Here is a 13,958-nt window from a genome sequence, read left to right as displayed (position 1 = left end):
AAAATACACCTTTAAAATAGCAAACACGTGTAGACTTCAGATTTCTTCTGTTTTATTTTTTAAAAATGCACTCCTTAGGAAAGGATGACAAACCTAGTAGGAACAAGAAAAGACAAGCATTGAAGAAAAGCAGCTGCGAGTCAACTGAAAAAAGTAACGTACAAAAAAACGAAATACACGTTTATATATTTATTACGGGTTGCTGGCTTTAAATGGTAGACAAAACAACAATTTACTTTCGTGCCCTCCATAATATTAACAACGCGGATATGTTTTTCTTTTACTTTACATGATTGTATCACTTGTACAAAACGTTTCGAAATGAAAAAATGTGCCAGTAGTGTTAAATATTATCTGAAACGTATTCTTACTTAATACAGTATATCTTTCGTACTGTATATGCCTATATGTTAAAACAATGTTTGAATAATTTACAGGCTAAAAACGAAATTACAATTCTGTATTTAAATGTCTTATTTTATTAAACGAAAGCATGTTAAAATCTATATTACATTACACTACATCTATATAAAAAATGAGTTTACATATATAAACAGGTATAGAGAGTCTATGGAACTAATATAATAATTTAGCATATTACGGCATATTTAAAACATTACTTTATTAAAAGAGGTAAGCGCCTTAATTTATTATTATTATTATTATTATTATTATTATTATTATTATTATTATTATTATTATTATTATTATTATTATTATTAATTAATTAATTTATTTTTAGCTATACAGGCACATAAATCTAGTAGCAGAGACCTGCGGATAAAAACAACATTACAGGATTTACTTATCTACATTATCTTCCTTATAGATATCTGCATATGTAAGTAATCTGTTTGAGAAATCAAAGTGTTAGTTTACTAAACATATGGTCTACCATATATCATCAACTACCAGGATATGAAGGCACACTTTAGAGTTTTACATTAATCTATCCACTTATCTGATTTTGTTGAAACTTGCTTAGGACATTCCTTGGGAGTTTAATTGTTATCGAGAGTTCACGGAATGTAAGGGTATGTCTCTCTTTTTAAATTGGGTTGTGTTTGATTACATGTTTTATAACTGGGGTGAAAGCATGATCAAGGTTCTTGGTCCATATCCCAGGCTATTTCTTAATGAGCTTTGTAGGATATAAATGACTAAACCTACTTCTGTTCTTTACAGTGAAGTAGAGGGGATGAAACGAGAAAGGACAAAGCAAAATCACACAGGTCTGCCAGAGTGAGACATAGAAAAAAAAAAATCTGACCATTTAGAACGATTCAAACAACACAAAGGTTCAGGCAGTAGCCTGGCTGTTACATGTATAAACGAGTATCCTGAAATAAAGCATGATTTAATTTCAATTTTTTATTTTTTATATGGTCTGTGAAAAAGAGGTTCATTTTTAAGATGTGCCATGTTGTTTATCTGTCAAAATATGTTAATCAACCACCAGGGGGTGTTCACTACATTAACATTTTGCTTTTGGTTGCAGTAACATTTGGTCAGATAAGCACTGACATGTACTACCACACCAAAGTCATGTCCAAGTTGTTCTTGGAAAGTAGTCTTTCAGAAAAGGATAAGAGCAACTATAAATCATTGGGAAGCATGGAAGACATTTGGACGGTAAGAAATAGACATGTAGAAATGATTAAAATATTATAAGCATTTTAAGTTATTTAGGCAGTAGTGTTACATTTATGGTAAAACAGAAACACTAAGTTAGAGATTATTGATTGCAACATTTTTTCACCTTGTTGACCCTATTACAGTATTAAGGTCACTTTTTGTAAGTACAGTATTTACAAAAAAAAATTAAAAAATTACCCTGCTCGCTTATGCTTTACTGTACTTTCACTCATCTTCACTACACTTTCCTATGCATTAACCACAATATACCACAGTTATTTAAATGGCAGTTATTTAAGTTCAAGTTCATTACATTTTGTTTATTTTAAAAAAAATGATGTTTAGTATTTTGAAGGACCTTTACTGGACGGCCTCTACTGGGATTCATGGTACAACAAAAAGAGCCTACCTACAAATGAAAGCCATATTTATTATGAAAATGTGCTGCTGGGAGTTCCACGCATTCGACAAGTCAAAGTGGTTAATAAATCTTGCCCTTTGCATTCTAGTTTTGTTTCAATAACACAGTGCTTTGATTCATACTTGTCTGAAGAAGAAGATAAATCACCTTTTGGACCGAAGAATGGGACAGCGTAAGTATTAGTGAGGATGTAATTAACACCACCAATAGCTAAATCTTTTAATAAAATCAACTAAAGAGGCACAAGTGTAGACAAGTAGCTTGTATGGTCAACATAACCCCCAGATACCCTCTACATCTATATGACTTTGAAGTTTAAAGTCAAAGTCTAAATTCATTTAGTCATAAAAAGATCACTGTTTGAGCATAAAAGTTCCCCAAAACTTGGTTCACAACTGGGAGCACAAGGTACACTGTAAATAAGTGTTTGTAGTCTTTAGAACACCCTGGCAATTAGATAGTTGATCTCAATGACATTTTTGTTTTTTAAACCCACCCAGCTGGGAATATATGGCTCCCAGATCTATTCCGGAAAGCCATTGGGGTATGATAGCTACCTACAGCAGTGGAGGGTTTTACATGGACCTTGGTAGCACAAAGAGCAAGAGTGCCAAGTTGATTAAAAATCTCAAAGACAACCTGTGGCTGTCCAGAGCAACAAGAGCAGTCTTTGTTGACTTCTCTGTTTACAATGCTAACCTTAACCTTTTCTGCGTGGTCAGGTAAGTTTTTGAAACAGAAATATATAGTATGTAAGCTAAATCATATCTTTTGTTATAACAAAAGAAACCAAGTTATGATATCAAATGTCTAGACAAAACTTCCTCAGTAGTTGAGCTGTTTACAGTATATGTAGATCCTGTTTATCTAATCAGACTCAAACTGCACATTGCTGCACATTTAGGTGGATCTATATACCTTAAACTTTTAAACTCCTCTTTTCACTGTAGTTGCTTTGTATTTTTTGATGTTAAAGGGGTCAGTTAATCACCAATGGGGAAAGAAAATGAATTGAGAGTAAAAGGACAGCAACGTTGAAATGAACCATGGTTGAAAGCTTTCAAATTTAAAAAATATTGAACTATTCAACCTGTTCTAAAATATTTTAATAAAGCTTGTCATTGTTGAGTCCTGTGATGCTGCATATTTTTTTTTCTAGGTTAGTGGCGGAGACTCCAGCCACTGGAGGAGTCCTTACATCCTGGGAGTTTTACTCAGTGAAGCTTCTCCGTTACATCTCTAAATATGATTACTTCCTTGCATCATGCGAGGTTTTATTCATTCTATTTATTTTTGCCTTTTTCATCCAAGAGTGTATTGACATCTATAAAACAAAATGGAACTACTTCAAAAATGGTTGGAACTGCATAGATGTGCTTTTAGTTGTGGTAAGTATATACAATATGACATCAAAAACTATTAATTGAATAACCTTTTGATAAAGTGAAGCAAAGAGTCATAAATACAATACATCTTATTCTGCCAAAAATGTTTCAGTGCTTCAGTTGATCTCTATAAACTATAAAAGTTGAAAACTAGAAAGAATTAATGCATTTTCTTATATTTATCATTACTTAATGTAATGCATTTTAAAAGGTATTTGAGTTATCATAAAAGTACAGTCTTTACTGAGTTTTATTTGTTACATAAATAGTTATTTAAGTGTATGATTCTATAGTACATGTAGTTGCTTTTGAGTTAAGATTATCTAATCTAAAGTTGATTATCTAAAGTTGAATGAAACCTGCTAAATAATGTTACGTTAACATTCTTAACGTACTTTGTAGTTTTCCTTATACTTAATGAAAAACTGACAAAAATAAAAAAGTGTGACATTTCGAAATCTAACATGGAATACTGTATGACTTCCAGTAGACTTGCGATATCATTTTGTAGTGAACGTCATATATTTTGTAACATTATATATATCTATTATATTATTATATATATATAATATCTATATATATATATATATATATATATATACACATACAGTACTGTGCAAAAGTTTTAGGCAGGTGTGAAAAAATGCTGTAAAGTAAGAATGCTTTCAAAAATAGACATGTTAATAGTTTATATTTATCAATTAACAAAATGCAAAGTGAGTGAACAGAAGAAAAATCTACATCAAATCAATATTTGGTGTGACCACCCTTTGCCTTCAAAACAGCATCAATTCTTCTAGGTACACTTGCACACAGTTTTTGAAGGAACTCGGCAGGTAGGTTGGCCCAAACATCTTGGAGAACTAACCACAGTTCTTCTGTGGATTTAGGCAGCCTCAGTTGCTTCTCTCTCTTCATGTAATCCCAGACATACTCGATGATGTTGAGATCAGGGCTCTGTGGGGGCCATACCATCACTTCCAGGACTCCTTGTTCTTCTTTACGCTGAAGATAGTTCTTAATGACTTTCGCTGTATGTTTGGCGTCCTTGTCATGCTGCAGAATAAATTTTGGGCCAATCAGGTGCTTCCCTGATGGTATTGCATGATGGATAAGTATCTGCCTGTATTTCTCAGCATTGAGGAGACCATTAATTCTGACCAAATCCCCAACTCCATTTGCAGAATGCAGCCCCAAACTTGCAAGGAACCTCCACCATGCTTCACTGTTGCCTGCAGACACTCATTCATGTACCCCTCTCCAGCCCTTCGGCGAACAAACTGCCTTCTGCTACAGCCAAATATTTCAAATTTTGACTCCTCAGTCCAGAGCACCTGCTGCCATTTTTCTGCACCCCAGTTCCTGTGTTTTCGTGCATAGTTGAGTCGCTTGGCCTTGTTTCCACGTCGGAGGTATGGCTTTTTGGCCGCAGTCTTCCATGAAAGCCACTTCTGACCAGACTTCTCCAGACAGTAGATGGGTGTACCGGGGTCCCACTGTTTTCTGCCAATTCTGAGCTGATGGCATTACTGGACATCTTCCGATTGCGAAGGGAAGTAAGCATGATGTGCCTTTCATCTGCTGCAGTAAGTTTCCATGGCCAACCACTGCGTTTACGGTCCTCAGCGTTGCCCGTTTCCTTGTGTTTCTTCAAAAGAACTTGGACAGCACATCTGGAAACCCCTGTCTGTCTTGAAATTTCTGCCTGGGAGAGACCTTGCTGATGCAGTATAACTACTTTGTGTCTTGTTGCTGTGCTCAGTCTTGCCATGGTGTATGATTTGACAGTAAACTGTCTTCAGCAACCTCACCTTGTTAGCTGAGTTTGGCTGTTCCTCACCCAGTTTTATTCCTCCTACACAGCTGTTTCTGTTTCAGTTAATGATTGTGTTTCAACCTACATATTGAATTGATGATCATTAGCACCTGTTTGGTATAATTGTTTAATCATACACCTGACTATATGCCTACAAAATCCCTGACTTTGTGCAAGTGTACCTAGAAGAATTGATGCTGTTTTGAAGGCAAAGGGTGGTCACACCAAATATGGATTTGATTTAGATTTTTCTTCTGTTCACTCACTTTGCATTTAGTTAATTGATAAATATAATCTATTAACATGTCTATTTTTGAAAGCATTCTTACTTTACAGCATTTTTTAACACCTGCCTAAAACTTTTGCACAGTACTGTGTATGTGTGTGTATGTATGTATGTATATATATATATATATATATATATATATATATATATATATATATATATATATATATATATATATATATATCTTTAATAGAACTTAGAGCGATGACATCATTTATGGGTTTAGTAAAAAAAAGGTGAATGAGGTCAGACATTATATGACATTTTTTTAAAAGAAAAAAAAAAAAAAACACTATGGGTCCGATTTAGATGATGGTTTGCCCCTGATTTCAAACACAGCAAACTGGAATAAACTGCTCTGTAGTGTGATTTTGGTGAAATGCTGTGCTACATTCCTTTCTGTTTGTGTTAGTGCCAGTGGTCGGCATAAGTTTCGGTAGAAGCCCTAAAATGTATGAAGCCGTTAGGCCTATGTCATACTTCCTGCACAGTGCTACTTTGGCGATTTCCTTAAAGCTGTATTAGAGAGACAGGATTTATTTCTAATGCTATGTATTAGAAAAATAATTACTGTTTATGAATATACACAACAAAAACATTCAGTGAATGAAAATATTTCTAAATACGAATGGTGCTATGGCTATAAGAGCCACTTTTCCGTCCTCTCGGTAAAAGCAACTGCTAATTCACTTTCTTTTTCTTAAAGTAAATGTCTGTTTCACCTGATTTGCGAGCAGCTTTTGTCTCCTAGTGTTTCTTCATTGGTTGGCACCAGAATTATGCCAGTGCCCAGCTGAAACGCAAATGTAACGCACCTTGTTATTTACATTTGCGCTTACTGCATGTCATTATATATCTGTTAATAAAGCCTTCCATGTCTTATTTGCCACTAAATCAATCTTCTGTATTTTTTCCTTAGCTATCTTTGATGGCTATCTTTTTCAACGTTTATCGCACTGTGAATGTTGAAAGCTTGCTTTATCGCCTGCTCAAGAATCCACACAAGTACCCCAATTTTCATTTTCTTGCCTTCTGGCAGACACAGTACAATAACATGATTGCTGTCAATGTTTTCATATCCTGGGTGAAGGTGAGTACTGCATGATTAACATTTTATGCTAAAAGTGTGTTTGGCTTTGGTTACAAGACAACAAGATTTGTGAATAATATTAAGCATTATTATCTTGTGGTAAGTTATGTAGCATTTGATAAGTTTATATAAGCTTGCCGTAAACTGGTTTTTACTACCTAACTTTCAGTTATACAGTATTCACATTCGCATTCATATATATATAACTTAGTATGTATTTAGTATGTATTTGAAAATTACCAATTTCACAAATGTCTAGCTGTCTGAATCTGCATAGATATATATATATATATATATATATATATATATATATATATATATATATATATATATATATATATATATATATATTATTTACGTATTATTTATAGAATGTCAAACATAAATCTAATATATATTGATCACTGTATATTTATTTAATGCTACAGTAGTTAATAGCTGATTATTGATTATGGAATGAATCATTTTATACTAAAATATGCTACTTGCTGACTGAACCCATTTGTTTTGTTTCAGGTATTCAAATATATAAGTTTTAACAGGACAATGAGTACCCTCTCTTCTACTTTGTCCCACTGTGCCAAAGACATCATTGGCTTTGCAGTCATGTTTTTCATAGTTTTCTTTGCTTATGCACAGTTGGGGTACCTCTTGTTCGGCTGCCAAGTGGACAGCTTTTCTAGTTTTAAAAATTGCATGTATGTAACAAATTATTTTTTCTTAAATAGCTAACTGAATACAGAACTAAAACTGAACATTTAGTAGTTTTAGTTACCCATAGCAGCATCTTGATTTAAAATGCTGATAACTCTTTTACTCAGTTTTACTTATAAAGTCACTGTGATGCAGTGAGGCAATTTGGGATAGATTAACCGGGGGTTTAAGAGACTGAGTTTCACTAAATGGTGGTTTCACAGACCCCTATTAGCACTAATCTTGGACTAATGTATATAGTCTGTGAAACTCACTGTTGATGAAAAGGTCTTGATATTGCTGGGTCATTGTCTGGATTGGAATGTCTTAAATACTTTTTATAGAATCTGTCAGTAATTGTAGAATATGGTACCTATAGTCCAGGTACTGCTGTGTTCTATTATATAATCAAGCCCGGTTATCCGCTAATGTCATTGTGTTTATAACTAAGATCATTAATATTTTTTTTTTTTTTTTTTTTTTTTTTAAGCTTTACACAGTTCCTAGTAATTCTTGGAGAAATCAACTTCAATGAGCTTGAGCAAGCAAACAGGATTCTGGGGCCAATTTATTTCACAACCTTTGTATTCTTTGTATTCTTTGTGCTTTTGGTAATTCTCTTTGTTTTTTTGTTTTTTACAAGTGGTTGGAGACAAGAAACACCTGTCACAGCACTGTCAATATGGTGTGGGGCCCCTGTAGGCAGCTAAGGTGGCATTGATGAAAGTGTTTAAATTATTTTGGAATGATTTGTGATGAGGATAAGAATTACAGGGTTAATTTTTTCAGGGAAGTCAGAACTCAGTAGTTTTCTTTTCCCAAATGGCCCACAATATCTTAAATTTTGTTCATGTCTTTCGGTTGTGAGACTAAAAAAAAAACACATTTTGTAATTCATTAGGAATTCTTTAATGCTGCAGCCTTAAAAAAAAAAAAAAAAATTAATCACCCTAAGATTACAATAGTTCTTCACTGATATTGAATTACATTTTTATAACCTAGTTTTCCTTCATTGTAGAACATGTTTCTGGCTATTATTAACGATACATATGCAGAAATTAAATGTGATCAGTCACTTCAAATGACAGAGTATGAAATGAGTGATTTCATCAAGAAGGTAAGTAAGTTTTTTAAAATAATTTAAATATACATTTCTTATGTAAATGTTCTGCTGATTTATTTATTTTTAATCCATATCAAATTAGCATTTTTATAAAACATTTAAGTACTTAAGTAATTGAATATAAACTTTTTGACTGTTTTGAAAAACAGATATTAATGCTGTTCTTATGTTTCAGACTTGCAATACAGCCCTAGTTAAACTACGGCTTAAGAAGGAGCAGCTGGTGGACAACATCACTGAAAGCATAAGGGGCACAGAGGGGATCATATCTGTGAAACAATTCCAGGTGGAGATGTTGAAGTAAGAGGCTTTTAATCTAACAGCAGTTCTATGTTAGGAATTACTTTTGCTATCAGTTAATATTTTTTTTATTTTAAGCATATCAATTGATAATACCAAATATAGAGATTTTCCATGTGAAAATCGATTGATGCAGAAAATCTGGGTAACCCACTAAACAGATTATTGAATACTAGCAATAACTTGTCATATATAACCATTGTACCTAGTGAGGAATGTATCCAATTGAACATTAGAAATACTCCAGAACAGGAATGTCCAATTACAGCCCTAGAGGGCCATTCCACTCCAGGTTTAACTGGTAAAATGAACTACCGGTACTTCAGGGTCAGGATGGAGGTGTAATTGATTGAATATAACTATTTTTGAACAGGGTTGGAACAAAGACCAGGAGTAGAAGGACTAACTTTGCCCCCCCCCCCCCCCCCCCCCCCCCCCCCACCCCCCCCCACGGTTTACATGAAGGCGATACGCTATGATTCAGGATCCATCCTAACCAACAAACACTAGTATAAGACTAATTTCCTATGGAGTAGGGGATCAAATATCCCCGTAAGGTAGTTATGACGTTAATACTGCAATTTGGTCACCATGTGAAAGTCTTCTACACTTTCAGAAGATAACATGTTCTAAAGCAGTGGTGCACAACTCGGTCCTGGAGGGTCGGTGTCCCTGCAGGTTTTTATTCCAACTGCACCTAAAAGTACTTTATTGGACCTTATTAGAAGCTTAATTGGTCCTAATTTAGGGTATGGCTAGAACATAAACCAGGAGGGACACCGGCCATCCATGACCTGAGTTGTGGACCACTGTTCTAACAGATCAAACTAATTTCCGCACGTTTGTTATATATTTGTAAACTGATGTTTTACAATTAGGATTTGTGTTTAGTGGAAAGTTAGAAGAGACATCAGACTTCAATTGTGTGTTTTGTTTTTTTTTTACAGTAAATGTAGAAGAAAATTGATAGGCTATATGTACAGTTTAAGGTAAATGTTGTAAACTCCAACAGGAAAGGCTATACAGAAGAAGAAACTAAAGAAGTCTTTATGAAGTATGATGTAAACAGAGATAGAAAATTGAGCAAGAAAGAGGTTGACACTATGACAAGTGAACTTGAGAAACAAGAGGTATACAATTTCTAATTTAATTAGATTTTCATTCTCCTGTGACTGCCCAGTATTTTTCCTCTGATATGCTTGGACAGATTTGTATACACCAGTACTTCTATTCAGAAACAGTATGATAGACTAGTATTTGCTGTATGTTAGTGTACAGAGTGCAGTTTGAGGTACTACCATTATTATGTTTTACTATGTTACCATACAACTTTGTTTGGAAGGACAAAGTGCTTTTAGTGAAAAGGGAATCTTTTTCTTTAATCACAAAAAATACATGTTAGGCACATATTTGTAATATAAATTTCTCTCTTGATATGATTGTAACATTGAAATGCATTTTTATATGCAAAGTAGTGTTTATTGTATTCACTAATAAAAACAAAAAATGCTCATCATTAAAATAACAAAATAAACAAGAAGAACCCAGCTAACTAAAATCCCTGTGACAGGCTGGCGAGCGGATAGAGGCCCAGAGACAGACTGCAGTTCAAAAAAATAATATTTTTATTATAAATAAGCACAAAATAGAAGGGCACAAGGGCCAAAACAAAGGGATTTAAACACAAATCAAAACTTACAAAAATAAAGGTTTCTAGACTGGGCAATGCCTTCACTAGAACAGAAAATACAACCCCCCCCCCCCCCCCCCCCCCCCCCAAAACCCAAAAAAAAACAGCATGCACAAACACCAGCTTGCTTCCTCAGCTCCCTCCTCTATCTAATGGGACGCTGAGGCCTCCTTTTATGTCAGGTGGCTGGGTGCTGATTGATCGTTAATTACTCTAATCAACCCCAGCCACCTGAACACAATAAACCCAGGTAGGGGAATTTAACCCCATAAGTGCCAATTTATAAAGGGTAGAGCTCTGCTCTGCCACAATCCCTTTATAAGGTAGGTCTGGATACCTGCAAAAGTGCTTACCATATTTTTTTTAAATCATCTGTGAGTAGACATTCTATTGTATCTTGTTGTGGTATAAGTGTATGTCTTTTTTAAGTATGATCTGGCCCAACAGCACTCTGCCCTGAAGAAAGACACTACACATGGTGAAGAGGAGGATCTTCCGTCACCTCCTGAATTTGTATCTAAGCAAGACTATCAGCGGTAAGTTGCACTCTGAAGGGTGGGTTTCCCTTCTTACACTCATTTACTGTAACCCAAGCATGGCAAAGTACTGTATATGAAAACAAAGGACAGTATAGTGAAAGCATAGTGAATTATAAGTTGAGTATAGTTAATGCACATTAAATTCCTAATATTCCCAATGCAACGCTCCCTTCGGAGTTGCCAGCGAAGACCTGCCTACACACAGCCAGGACGCGAACCTATGCTGTATGACTCGCCATGCGGCTGTGATTCTACCAAATGAGCCACACGGGAACCCCATGGCAGGCATTTCTAACTTTTTAGTTTAATCCATTGAAGGTAGTGGTGATATTGGCATGTATTCCATCAAAATGCTGGCAGTGCACTAAAGCCCATATAAACAGGCGTTCACATAACTTTTAACATTAGGTTCTCACGTGAGTACCAGCAGAAATGGTTTGGTACTCACCAAAATTAGGGGTCATCATCCAAGTCGCTGACTGGCTCCATCTCCTCCACCGACAGTTCAAACAATTGGGATGGCACTGTCGGAGACTGCAACAGTAGTTGCTGAATGTTTAAGTAGGAGTCCAGATTGCTGGTTATTAAAATTCATCATGTATTATGTATTTATTTTAATATCCTACCACCATATTGCCACCCTGTGGATTCAACAGCAAAAACCCAAAGACTTTGTCACTTAGTGTTGTTGAACAAGTTAGCTTGATGGCACAATGATATTTATAAAGGGATATAACTGAGAGTGAAAAATATATTATTTTAAGTAAAATGATTAAGTACATTTATTTTTTAAAGCTCCCATTTAAATGTAACAGCTTTCAAACATCGACACCTCCTCTTAGCACTGTTCACTTTGGGAAGCAAAGCATCAGCGAGCAAAGCTCCGGGAAAAATTAGGCAGGTATGGCTCGCCTTGCTAGCATGAGCACCCTTGCTGCCTTTATTGGTTCACATGCGTACCTGAGTACCAGTATGTGAACCCCTGTGTATAAAGCATCATTTAATGTATAATTACATCCATTGTCTGTATTTAACTCATTATAAAGGTGGTGTTTTTATTTGATTTTGTGTAGGATGGTGAAACATGTTTTCCAGTTGGAGGAGCGGATTGATGACATTACATTCATGAACAATAAACTACTTATACAGTTAAATTCTTTAGAATCGATAACATCGACAGAAAGTCGTGAAAAGGATGACTGGGACTTTGTAAGTTACAAAATCTCTTTTAATACAAGTAGTTTTGTTGAGGGGTATATCACAGGTTTGGACAAATACAGTGTTGACCTCAATATGGGTGACCAAAGCATGATTTTGCACTGTAATGTAATCTAATAAAAGCTTTTCAGGTCGACATTGTTGGCTACTGTAAACAGGCTTTTAGTGTGGGTCAAGTAATACAGCATGACCTGTAGAAGGGACATTGAGAATTTGTGCCTCACAGACTAACCGATAGCTCCATTATAACTAGAACTTAGATACAGAACAAGAGAAAACATGTCCAGCATTAAAATTGGCCAAAAAGCAAGAACATTTTTTGTATTGGCAGAAATTGACTGAATTGTAATTGGAGTGCCAACTGTACAAGTTAAATAATTTTGGTGGATTTGGTGGAAGTTTCTCCCTGTAATGATCCTGATGATGCTGCATTCATGGATAAGTCAGTCCAGATCTTTAAAATACATTTAATATATACAGTGCCTTGCAAAAGTATTTAGACCCCTGACCAATTCTGTCATATTACTGAATTACAAATGGTACATTGAAATTTCGTTCTGTTTGATATGTTTTTAAAACACTTAAACTCAAAATCAATTATTGTAAGGTGACATTGGTTTTATGTTGGGAAATATTTTTAAGAAAAATAAAAAACTGAAATATCTTGCTTGCATAAGTATTCAACCCCCACACATTAATATTTAGTACAGCCACATTTTGCTGCAATAACAGCTTTAAATATTTTGGGGTAATTATGTACCAGCTTTGCGCACAGTGTCGGAGTGATTTTGGCCCATTCTTCTTGGCAGATTTGCTCCAGGTTGTTCAGGTTGGTTGGACGGCGCTTGTGGACTGCAATTTTCAAATAGTGCCACAGATTCTCAATGGGATTGAGTCAGGACTTTGACTGGGCCACTGTAGGACATTCACCTTTTTGTTCTTGAACCACTCCAATGTTGCTTTGGCCTTGTGCTTGGGTTCATTGTCCTGCTAAAAGGTGAATTTCCTCCCAAGCTTCAGTTTTTGAGCGGACTGAAGCAGATTCTCTTGCAGTATTTTCCTGTATTTTGCTCCATCCATTCCTTGCTGATGAAAAACATCCCCACAGCATGATGCTGCCACCACCATACTTTACTGTAGGGATGGTGTGTCTTGAGGCATGGGCAGTGTTAGGTTTGCACCACACATAGCGCTTTGAGTTTTGGCCAAAAAGCTCTATCTTGGTCTCATCTGACCACAAAACCTTTTCCCACATCACAGCTGTGTCACTCTCATGCTTTCTGGCAAACTCCAGACGTTCTTTCAGATGGTACTTTTTGAGTAACGCTTCTTTCTTGCCACCCTCCCATACAGGCCAGTGTTATGCAGAGCTTTTGATATGGTTGACTGGTGCCCCATTACTCCACTCCCAGCCACTGAACTCTGTAGCTCCTTCAAAGTGATTGTTGGCCTCTCTGTGGCTTCTCTCACAAGTCACAGGTGGAGGCCAATGGTAAGGTAATTGTGTCCTCATTAGGGCAATTTCTTTTATCGGTGCAAACTGGGAGCTTCCACAGCACAGGGGTTGAATACTTATGCAAGCAAGATATTTCAGTTTTTTTATTTTTCTTAAAAATATTTCCCAACATAAAACCAATGTCACCTTACAATAATTGATTCTGAGTTTCAGTGTTTAAAAATAAAATATCAAACAGAACGAAATTTCAATGTACCATTTGTAATTCAGTAATATGAGAGAATTGGTTAGGGGTCTGAATACTTT

General features: G+C 35.4%; 1 protein-coding gene across 1 annotated transcript in view; it reads left to right on the top strand.

The window, feature by feature from the left end:
* The first annotated feature begins 65 nt into the window (after positions 1-65).
* The window catches only part of LOC121324861 (polycystic kidney disease 2-like 2 protein), an 18,556-nt gene continuing 4,663 nt past the window's right edge, over positions 66-13,958 (top strand). The window contains exons 1-14 of the mRNA XM_041267071.1: positions 66-153; positions 743-841; positions 1,499-1,632; positions 1,981-2,228; positions 2,557-2,778; positions 3,216-3,444; positions 6,463-6,633; positions 7,150-7,331; positions 7,817-7,937; positions 8,345-8,443; positions 8,625-8,749; positions 9,762-9,879; positions 10,869-10,975; positions 12,052-12,187. Of these exons, the coding sequence (XP_041123005.1) occupies positions 66-153; positions 743-841; positions 1,499-1,632; positions 1,981-2,228; positions 2,557-2,778; positions 3,216-3,444; positions 6,463-6,633; positions 7,150-7,331; positions 7,817-7,937; positions 8,345-8,443; positions 8,625-8,749; positions 9,762-9,879; positions 10,869-10,975; positions 12,052-12,187 (2,079 nt within the window). The remainder of the gene's footprint in view (positions 154-742; positions 842-1,498; positions 1,633-1,980; positions 2,229-2,556; positions 2,779-3,215; positions 3,445-6,462; positions 6,634-7,149; positions 7,332-7,816; positions 7,938-8,344; positions 8,444-8,624; positions 8,750-9,761; positions 9,880-10,868; positions 10,976-12,051; positions 12,188-13,958) is intronic.

Source organism: Polyodon spathula, chromosome 12, assembly GCF_017654505.1.
Source record: "Polyodon spathula isolate WHYD16114869_AA chromosome 12, ASM1765450v1, whole genome shotgun sequence".
NCBI lineage: Eukaryota > Metazoa > Chordata > Actinopteri > Acipenseriformes > Polyodontidae > Polyodon > Polyodon spathula.
The sequence above is the reverse complement of the archived record's forward strand: the minus strand, read 5'-3'. Positions and strand labels throughout refer to the sequence as shown.